Below are 11,399 nucleotides of genomic sequence, written 5' to 3'. Positions count from 1 at the left end.
TCCAGCAGGGACAGGGATGATGGTCAGAATTGATATGAAGATGAATGGAGCCAAATACAGGACAGTGTTGGAAGAAAACCTGTTTGACCCTGAAGACTGGAGCCTGGGGTGAAGGTTCAGCTTCCAGCAGAACAACCATCCTAAACATAAAGCCAGGGCTGCAATGAAATGGTTTAAACAAAATTCATGTGTTAGGATGGCCTAGTCAAAGTCTAACCCAATTGACCCAATTCAGAATCTGTGACAAGATCTGAAAACTGCATCTAATCTGACTGAACTTGAGCTGTTTGGAAAAGAAAAAATGGGCAAAAATTTCAGTCAATGGATGATCTAAGCTGGTAGAGACAAACCCTACAGACTAGCAGCTGTAACTGCAGCACAAGGTGGTTCCATAAAACATTCACTCAAGGGGCTGAATACTTTTTGCACACCGCACTTTTCAGCGTTTTATTTGTAAAACAAGTTTTGAATCATGTATGATTTTCTTTCTATTTCACAATTATACAGCACTTTGTGTTGGTCTTTTACACTGAATTCCAATGAAATATATTTATGTTTGTGTTTGTAACGTGACAAAGTATGGGAATGTATAAGGGGTTTATTAATAGCATGGCCATAAGTCAATGGGCCACAACAGAGAGCTCATTTCAACCACACTGTCATGACTGCAGCAGTAAGCAGCTCCTGTAGTGTTGATGGCAATGCATTAATTATTAGTCTTCCTTAAAGGAGACACGACCAACATCACAGGACCAGCTCTAACTTTACTGCTCTGAAGCTCATCATGAACCACGACTTTAATGCCCCAATGCAACATTTAGTTAATGCCATTTCCTTCTGACAAAAATGTGTTTGAAAAGTTAAAAGTGTTAAAAGTTAAGTCATTGGATGTTTCCCATCCATGGACTCAGTTCTGATATAATCTTGTTGCAGGTAGACACAGGCCGGATTCAGTTTTAAAGACAGACTGTCATGCTGTCCGGACAGAGTGTCCGGACATTTTTCTCGACAAACTGATAATGCCCTCTGAGCCCCCACCCTCTCTCTTCTTGTCTGTCTGTTGGCCGAAGTGAAGGGAACTCCACTAAACATTTCAGAGAGAGTAACAGACACAGCTGCTTACTTTTTTGCTGTTGTTTTATAAAGCTGGTTTGAAGTCAGCAGAACAGTCAGTAAAAAAAATGTGCAAAGTAGGATAGTGTTTGTCATGAGAGCAGGGAAACAAGTTTGTGCAACTGTTTGCATAACCCAGCCTAACTTGATCTGGGTAAAAACTGTTTTCAGCTACCAAAAAATGGACCCAAAAGCCTCCTGATATACATTCAACCAAGTTCTAGAGGCAAAATGAACTGGAAAACACATTTTAGCAAAGAGGATGCGTATATAATTCATAGTAGGTAATAACTCTAACCCTTTCACGCATAGCGGTCACTGCAGTGGACAGCTATCTAAAGGCCATTTTCTTGTGTTTATTATGGATTTTTACGTTATCAATGTCCACAGACCACTGAAGTGGATGCTAGTGCATCATACACTATCAACTACTGGCCATCCACTGCAAGTGCAAGAAAACTTTAGTTAAATCCGATACGGCATACTAACGAAAAAGCATCTCAGGCATATCCGATCCCTCCTTCTACTGTAGAGGACTCTTCCAACCCCTAAAGACTAATACCACTGATGTATTTTTCCAACTTTGTTTTTTTCAGAAATTATAACTGATCACCTAGAAACAATTTTACTACATTTTTCCCACCAATTTTTATGCCTTAAGAAAATCAAAAACACTTTGGAAAAAATCCTGATATACAGGATCATAATTCATGCATGAAAGGGGTAAGGTGGCCTGCTGGTTTTCTGCTGCGTGTAAATTCGATGTTTTTCACTACTTGTGCAGAATATAATTTCAAACTTAATCTGAAAATAAGTCTGACACTGATCTGGAATCAGATTTTTAATAATAGCAGCACAATCATAATGTCCATGTAAACATAAGCATCACCATGCAGCATTTCTCTGTGAATGCTGGGATCAAAGTCAAAACATTTAGAAATAAATATTACAGATTATAAATGATAGTTATAAGGCTGGTGATAATAGAGCAAGAGTGATAAGAACAGTTGCATTTTTGGTTTTAAATAAAAATAATTAGAATATGTTTTCAGTTTTTGTTTAAGATTTTAAGCAACACTGTAAACCCATAAAACCATTGCTCTGTAGTTCAGTGATTCCTCCAAAACATGTTTACATTTCCAGAAGGTGAACATTGGGAGCTGATGCTGATATCAGCATTTATTTTTCTCCATGTGGATCTGCTGCTGCTGGTACATTTCTGTTCAGACCGGTTCAAAACAGAGAGAAAAATAAATGAAAACGGTGCCAAATAAGTCGGCTCTGTAGTGGCAGTCGTGCCCCGTTCTCACACAAACACCGAGTTTTGTTCTTTGTGGTCAGTTCTCACTTTATTTACTATAGCCACAGCCAGCAGAACTCTCAAGAGGAAAACAGTTTCAGAGTTATTTTCTTTTTGAAACGTCAAGAGAGAAGAATTCATCGCACTGCTTGGATCAAAGCTAAAGCAGAAAGCTGACTGTCGTCATTGTATAGATACAAACTCATACTTTTATTTACCTTTCTGCTAGTAGAGAATTGATTCGTCATGCAACGTCACAAATAAAACACAACATTAAAAGCTGACTGTTCTAGTTCATAGTGCTTTTATTACCCACAATGCAAATCAGTAGAAACTGACAGGATGTAATTACACTGCAAAAACACAAAATCTTACCAAGTATTTTTGGTCTGGTTTCTAGTCCAGATATCTTATTAAACTTGAAATAAGACAAATTAACTTAAAGGTAACTTTTTAGCAAGATATAAAGGCTTCTTTTAAGTAAATAATTTCTTAATATTGATGAAAAAGTACTTGTTTCACTGGCAGATCATTTCACTTTATAACATATGAAAAACATCTTGTTATAAGTGAAATAATCTGCAATGGCACAAGTACTTTTTCGTTAATATTAAGAAATTATTTACTTAAAACAAGCCTCTGTATCTTGCTAAAAAGTTACCTTTAAGTTAGTTTGTCTTATTTCAACTTTAGTAAGATATTTGCCCTAGAAACTAGACCAACATCACTTTTTAAAAAACATTTTGTGTTTTTGCAGTGTAGCGTTTTGGTGTGCTGTGTGGAGCTAGAGGTGAGGTCTAGTTTGTATTTTCTGTGCTCAGGTCCTTCTGTGGGTGCTCATCTCCTTGCTGCCTCTGGTGGAAGGAGCTCACATGAGAGCTGCTGCTGCTGGTGGTGGACTGGGATCAGACCTGAACCATGCTGCAGGCCTTCTGGAGGCTCCGGAGGGGAGAGACTTTCCTGTCACGCTGCCAGAGGTGGTGGAGGACAAGGAGCAGGAGGAGGACAGCGAGCCTTACCCCACATGGCACGCTCTATACGGTACTGCAGAGAAAGCCCACTGCGCTGATCGAAGTCTGGGCTTTAATGGAACATGCTAATATAATACCATGTAAATGTGTTTATGCTCTTTAAAGCTGCAGTGTGTAGCTTTTATTTTAAAAAAAACAAAAAACTTTTTTACATATTTGTTGAAACTGTCACTGTTGTGACAGTATGAGACAGATAATCTGTGAAAATTGGAGTTACTCTTCCTTCTCCAAGCGCTAACTAGAAACAAACAATCAGATGTAGTAGGCGGGTCTTAGTGTTGCCAATCATTTCCGTGTGTGCACCGCTGACCCCCGTACCTTTTTGCTCTCTGCTACAAAACAGCAGATTTTGTCATGATTGCTAAGGCTAGTTAACATGGATAAACAGTTTTCCAGTAACAGTGACTTGTTTCTCCACCATTAGCACATTTAGCAGCGTGTTCATGAGGTTGATTGACAGCGCTAAACCAGAGAAGAAAGGTTTTCATACTTTAGCAGTTTTTGAGTAGTTTTATTTTCAGTTAGTTTTGACTTCAGATTTCCAATTCTATTTTAGTTTCCATTAGGTTGGACTGTTTGCTAGTTCAGTTTAGGTTTTATTCATTTAAGGTAGAGTTTCAGTCTTTTTTTCTAATATGAGTCCCTCCTGGAGCAAGACTGAAAAAACAAACAAAAAAAAACTGAAATAGCTGTTGGTACCAAAACTCAAGAAAATCACCAGTTTTTAGAAAGTGTGGCCAAATGAATGACCAGACCTACAGTTATGAAAGGTATGTGGCAGAGAAACGTTAAAAAAAAAAAATCCAGTAAACACAATAACATCACCTGCAAGCAAGTCTCATGGACACAATGAAGTGGTCTTTAAGGCTTGTGGGATTTTCCCAACGTAATATTTTCCTACATATTATATCTGGTTTCTCTGCAGGACACTTTTAACTGAAACACAGTTATATTCAAAATAATCCCAAATTGGACTCTGGTGCTTTCTCTCTGCTTTTCCTGACACAACGCTCTGTGAATGCTCATTACAGTTTCACTTGCAAACTCTTGTTTTTATTTTTATATCGATTAGCAGAACCGTTTCTTTTGCATCTAGTTTTTCTTATTTCTTTAGTTTTGGTTAACGATAACAACCTAGAAGAGAAGCAGCCAAGATGCTCATGCTAACGGTTTGCAGTTTGTCACAAGCTAAGCAGAGAACACAGCAAACATGGAGGAAGGTGATCTGGTCAGACGAGAGGAGAACTGAACAGAGTGGCAGAAAGCTACTTTGAAGAGATCATTCATGCTGCCACCACCACACATGGTGGTGGCAGCATCATACTGTGGAGAGGATTTCTATGGCCATTAACCAGAGGGCATAGAGAATTAAATTCATAAAACACATACATGTGTAATGTGACCTAGCCAAAGTCTGGCTCTACGTTTGTGGTAAGACCAGAAAATTGAACTTGACGGATTCTGTCCATCCTGTCTGGCTGAGCAGACAGGATGTTGCTCAGCCAGCATCCTGTCTGAGTCAGAAGCAACAAAATGCTGACTCATGGGAGTTAAATGCAAAAGTGTGCCACACTTCTCAAATTTCTATCTATAAAACTATTTGAGAATCATAATTTTCCTTCGACTATGCAATTATGCCCTTCTTGTGATGTTGTGCCACATAAAACTGTGAGAAAAAGACACAGAGGAGAGCTTGGAATGTGTCAGTGTTAAAAAATATTCCCGATTCAAATTCAGATGTTTTCTCAGATATACTCTACGTTGGGGCGCGGTTGCCACCAAATACATCATGCACCCACTTGTACCGTGTATTTTCACATTAATTACACTTGAAATAAACCCAAAGGTATTTCTAATAAAGTTTCATATAAATATCAAGCGCAGCATTATAGCTAAAGCCATAACGCTCCACTTGTGAAAGTAAGTCTGCAGAGCCTCACACTGACACTCAGACACCAACTCTGAGCGTCGCTCTGCCGGACAGGAAGAGTTTGTTCTTAATAAATCACCTGGTTAAATAAAAGAATCCTGGTAAAGAACCATTCATTTGATTCAGGTGTGCAGGAGGAGTGAATCTAAAAGCATCAGGATCGTAGACTTGAAAAACTGATTATGTCAATAACTACACAGATCCAGCCTGTGTATCTTCTGTCATTCTGTCTGCAATGTCTGCAATGTCCTTTTCTTGTTGTTTTTTTCAGAGCCCTTTGTAGTGGACGAGCTGGATGACCATCCCAGCGTCCGCTGGTCGGGGCGCTCCCCACGCTCCTCCGACCCCACAGCACCTCAGCCGAAGGGGTCACAAAAGAAGAAGAAGAGACGAAGGAAGAAAGGAGAGGACGAAGGAGAGGAGGCGGGGAACGTGGACAGAAGGGGGAAAGGTAAAAGCCGGCCCCCAAAGCAGAGCAGCAGGGACTGCCGGGTGGAGAAGAAAGAGATGAAGGTTAGGGACCTCGGACTGGGCTTCGATTCAGACGAGATCGTCCTCTTTAAGTTTTGCGTGGGCTCCTGCCAGAGCTCCAGGATAAACTATGATCTGGCGCTGAATGCGCTGCTGGAAAACGGCTCCCTTCCGCGCCGCGTCGCCCGGAAGGTGAGCAGGAACCCCTGCTGCCGGCCAGACCGCTACGAGCCGGTTTCCTTCATGGACACCTCCACCACCTGGAGGACCATAGAGTCGCTCTCAGCTGCCAGCTGCATGTGCATCGGCTGAACGGACGCTCAGCGTTGTGTGCAAAAAAAAGAAGACCAGAGGGAGGCGCTGTAGCACATGGGAAGTTACAGAGCCGAGTGTTGGGCACAGCTGGACGAAAAAGGGCTTAAATCAGAGACTAATGTGGAGCAGCAGCAGAGAACAATAGACTGTTTTCACATCCATGTCGGACACGGGATTCAGGAACCTGCGGGCCCCAGAACTCCTCCGAAGAAAAAACCAACCAAAATCAAAAACTCCTATCTAAACGTGTTTTGACTTTTTGTTGGAAGAGACCTGAGATAAAAGAACAAAAAAGCCTAGTTAAAGGACTGACACTGTGTTTATACTGTAACTTTAACTAAACGCTTACTGCAAACAGTGAAACCAGCACCTCCCAAAAAACCCCAACAGTCTTTTTCTTCCCCTAAAACCCTGCGTCCGCCCCTCACCCCACCCCACACACACAAACAGAGACCTCACATTGTATCTTTTTCTATACGTTCAGGTGAACTCAGCCTAATGGATGCCATGCATCTTCATGTATTACTGTGTAAGAGTAAAATATATTTATTACAGATAAATTATTTATTTATTATGGCTTCATATGAGAGCTGTTTTATATGGACTTTATAATGTAGATACAAATATATCTATTTATTGCCAAGATTCACATTTCACCCTCGCAGCTGCTTTTTGTTGACTCCGTCTCAGTGATTCATTTCCACATTTTTCCAAATGCAGGAACACAAACCAGACAGTTACCGTAACTATAGTTACTGTCTCTCTCACACCGTTCAACCCAACCAGCAGAACGTAAATTATCCTCCATACTGTCGTAATGATCCTGATTTATTTTGGTTTACCTCAACGTCTCCTCTCAGTCTTGATTCTAACATGTCGACATGGGCCAGTAGAAAACTCTCATAACATGAAGTAACAACAGCACAGCTCCACGGTATTAACACAAACTTTTAAACATGACATGATCTGTTCCCCTTTAACAGAAAAGCTGCAGGTATTTCTGCGGCTGCTGAAATGACAACCTCCTAATTATTTGTGCAAAATATTTATTATTGTTAAAAATCCAGAATGAACTGGTAATGTTAGAGCCAGAATATTGGACATTTTTCTGGTCTCCTCCTTACAGAGTAAAGCAAATTCAAGAAGCTGGTTTTAGTTGGTTAGTTAACCAGGCTTCCTGGTTAACTAACCAACTAACAACCAGTTGGTTGTTGTTAAACAACTAGAGGTTGTTAAACAACCAAGCGGCATGCGTGTTAAACAACCAGCGGTTGTTTAACACGCATGCCACTAGTAGCTTGTCAGCCGTACTTAAAAACAGCATTACTTTGAAAGGAGTGCTGGGTGGTTCTTCTAGTTTCTACACCACGACTGCAGCTGGGTTTGTCTTCTGTGTGAGCCAGGAAGCTTTGTGGGTGTAGAAGAGTTCTTTCAGCCAGCTGACCAGCAGTCACTGCTGGATCTGGAAAGCTGCGGAACCCTGGGCGAGAGCCAGGTGCAAAACCCCAATGTTTTTTTTATTCATGCAAATTACCATAGATGGATAGTGTGGTAAGCACTACATTTATTATCGTTGGCTGTTGTCATCATTCTCGTTTTCTAAAACAAACTTAGCATTTGTTTGTTTTCACAAATCCGGGCTTGTTGCAGCGAAGAGGTGTGGGTATGAGATGATCACGTCCTTCAAACTATTGAGTTTGCTTTTCTTTGAAAGGAGACGTTGCACAAGTCCTGAATACCTGAATGTTTCACTTCTACATATAGACGCCTTGACAACTGAAAACACCTCACAATTTTCTGGGGGTGCCAGAAAATTTTAAATTACGTAACAAAACCTTCAACTGTCTTTCATGCATTGCAGTGGTTCCATAATTCATATGACGCTTGCTGTTACCCATCATTATTATTATTATTATTATTATTATTATTATTATTATTATTATTATGAAATGTTCTATTTTTTCTATGGCATTATCCTCCTAGGGAATAAAGTTTTCAAAATCTAAATAGTTTCATCATTGTACTGCTCAGACATCTGTGGTCAGTTTTCTCGACTGAAACATTTTTGGAAAATGTTTCCAAAAATGTTGCTGCTTTCTGGAGTGAGGTTGCAACACCACCTGGTGGCCGAAGCTCAAAAGTACCGATTTAACCTGGGAGGTTTGCGTCGTAGCTCGCACCTCTGAACACAAACAAACCCAAATGACAACAATCAGCCTTAATGTTTTATTCATTTATTTATTTTTCCTCACGACCAACAGATCCAACATAAATCTCTGAAAGTGTCTGACAAGTAAGGCATTTTTTGTGTGTGTGAGTGCATAAATCTTAAAAATGAAAATATGCAATATGAACACCTACCAAATGCACAATGTTTACATTAATTCTCCACACATTACAAATAAAGCAGTGCTTGAAATGAGAGCATACAGATCAACAGCAACACATGATGGATGAACATCACAGTAGATGGCACTAACATTTCCACTTTGAGCATTAATCTCTGAGGATCATACACAACTTGTACCCATGGGGTAGATTAATATAATATTTCTGCGCCAGTGCTTAGAAGAAAAAAAAAAACATTCCTAGTCACAGATCCATTCTACAGCAGATATTTTTTCCTGGAAAGATTTCCATCACTGGCCAAAGTGGAAAACGTGTTCTGTTCTGCTCTTCACTCCACAGCTTTATAATTCTCCAGTTCCACTATGCACAGCTTCAGACCTTACATTCTACTACCTCACTTTGTCTTGTGCTTTAATTTTGGGAGCTATGAAGACATCTGGCAGATGCTTGTAGAACATTTTCCCAAATCCAGTTTTAGACTAAAGAGCAGCATGTGAGTCAGCACCACCACTGCTGGTTAGACTCACGATTAGTGGCTAAATGCAGGATTTCCCATCATCCTGACCAGGCCTTGCTCATTGCATGAGGTGGTACGGTGTTTTTAAGATGTTCAACAAAATGTCCCACATTTTGGTTGGACACGTTGCTGTGATTGGGCTGAAAACACAGAAAACTCAACACTGGTGGAAGAAGAAATACAACCAGAACCGGAAAAATTAAACATTGGGTTATAAAAATAAAATACAACAGGAAACTAACAATTATTGGGGAAGTGATTCCAAATGAACTATGTTTAACTTTTGTGAATGTCTAATTTAAATCCTTACTCTGTGTGGTATTTTATGTTATTTTTCTTTTTAAAATTTTGTTTGGTTTTGCTCCAGAGTTAGCTATCAGAGGTCTGCAACCAGGGCCACATTCAGTGGCTTCCCATGTCTCTACACAAACATACAAATCTCACTGTGTTTCAGTTTCAAATAAAAGTTACAAATTGGAATTTTACTCTTCAGTATAATGCAGTGTGTGAAACAGCTAATACTTCATTAGCTTGTTAGATCATGAAACCTGCTGACAGAAACCTGTTTTTTTTAACATCCCTGAGGCAATCTGCTGAGAGGAAACCTTTGAAAAATGTCATTTTTCCACATGTAATGAGATTTTTCTACATGAAACATGTTGAAGTAAGACTTATAATTGACAGGAAAAAGAAATAAAGATATGGTCTACTAAAATTCTTCTTAAAGGGACAGTGTTATGTGTTTTCCAGGCACATAGTGTAATTTTATAGCACAAGCAACTATGATAACTGCCGTTGTTATGAAAATGATTTATGTATCAAAAATAACATAAAAGTAATATGACTTTGCAGTTTGATGCCTTGAAATTGGTCTCTGTCTCTTTAAGAAGCTCCTATGCTTTCTGACACTCCGCCTTCAGGAAGTCCAATCAGGAGCTGTGTGGAAAACACATCATTTGGTGAGATTCAAGAATTCCTCAAACATGCATGAAATAATCAAGGCAACACTCCAGGTATGTTTTTGAAGACCAAATAACAGAACATAAGGTAAAGCTTAAAAAAGTTGATTTTCCTTGATACCCAGGATAATTCCAAACATGTTTAAATCTGCCTTACTCCCTGGTTGTTATGGGGACTACAGCTGCACAATATTGGAAAAACTGACATTGTGATTTTTTTTCTACCTCAATATGAAAAAATACACAAATTTTAAACAGATAACTTGAATAACACCTTAAGCTATGCTATCTTCCTGCCATCTTGTTAAAAATGAACCTAATCCTTTGTCTGTATTTGAGAGTTATTCTTAATGTTATGGCTGCAAAATATTAGAAACCTTGCAATAGGGATGTAATACTGCAATGAAGACATTATGAAATGAAATTACATCAAACTTAAATAATGCTATCTAGGTGACTAAATATGACATTAGCATGAAAAAATACAAGTTCATAACACTTTGAATATTTTAGCCAACAATGATTGCACTCCTTTGTGATATGAATATTGCACACATTGATACTGTGATGATGGCATATCGGCTATGATATAATGTGCAGCCCTTAGTGGTGATGCACATTTCCCTTTCTGCAAAAATGTCCAACTTAAATTTCTTTGACATCCCATTGTTTGGTCACTTACAAGCTTTATCTTACTTTATCTTACTCCAATATGCTGATGGAGTTGGTTTTCCATTAATCCAGCTGACAACTTCAGCTTGGTCTCAGACTTCCCAAAACATTTCTTCCCCTAATTGTCCACCAGGGAATTTTCCTCTCACTCTGCTTCCTGGAGCAGCTTTGTTTTGTCCTGGACCTGGACAAACATGACTGCTACCTACCACTTTAGAAGAGAGCCACAGGTTTACAGGGCTAACTCTTCACTAGACTTGCACAAAAGCAAAATGAAATCAACTCACTGAGTTGCGACTCAGCAGGCAACAGCAGAGAGAACATTCATCTGGGTGATCTGGAAGGCTTCCTCACTCAGTGACACAACACACACATCCACTCCTCCACAGCAGCCCACCGTCCAAAAGAACCGTTTAGAGACAGGCCAACACCACATCAATAATCACTGTACACTATTTCAATCCAGCCTTGACCAGTGAAAACATTGTGCTTTTCATGTTTTCCTACATCAGGTCGTTCTGAGGCACCAAAATGTTCCTTTTGGCTGTTTCACAAATAAAATAAAGATTTCATAATAATGTTCAGTGTAGATCAATCCAGCTGAGGTCTGACTGATCAGTCTAGATATGTGAGGTTTTATTTCCCAGATGTTCTGACTACTTTAAAACGCATAAACAACTCTTTAACTTAGCTCCAAATCAATAAAGTTAAATAACACTACTTCCAGCCTCAACGGTTTTTG

General features: G+C 39.4%; 1 protein-coding gene across 3 annotated transcripts in view; it reads left to right on the top strand.

The window, feature by feature from the left end:
* LOC106958300 (uncharacterized) overlaps positions 1 to 9,177 on the top strand; it is a 48,634-nt gene extending 39,457 nt beyond the window's left edge. For all 3 annotated transcript variants that reach the window (XM_015050127.1, XM_015050125.1, XM_015050126.1), the window contains 3 exons: positions 3,235 to 3,454; positions 5,646 to 7,340; positions 7,406 to 9,177. In XM_015050127.1, the coding sequence (XP_014905613.1) occupies positions 3,235 to 3,454; positions 5,646 to 6,157 (732 nt within the window). In that variant the 3' untranslated portion in view covers positions 6,158 to 7,340; positions 7,406 to 9,177. The remainder of the gene's footprint in view (positions 1 to 3,234; positions 3,455 to 5,645; positions 7,341 to 7,405) is intronic.
* The last annotated feature ends 2,222 nt before the right edge of the window (positions 9,178 to 11,399 follow it).

Source organism: Poecilia latipinna, unplaced genomic scaffold, assembly GCF_001443285.1.
Source record: "Poecilia latipinna isolate Pla-1442-1.1 unplaced genomic scaffold, P_latipinna-1.0 Scaffold975, whole genome shotgun sequence".
In the NCBI taxonomy this organism is placed as follows: Eukaryota; Metazoa; Chordata; class Actinopteri; order Cyprinodontiformes; family Poeciliidae; genus Poecilia; species Poecilia latipinna.
Note: the sequence above shows the minus strand (reverse complement) of the source record. Positions and strands in the feature narration are given on the sequence as shown.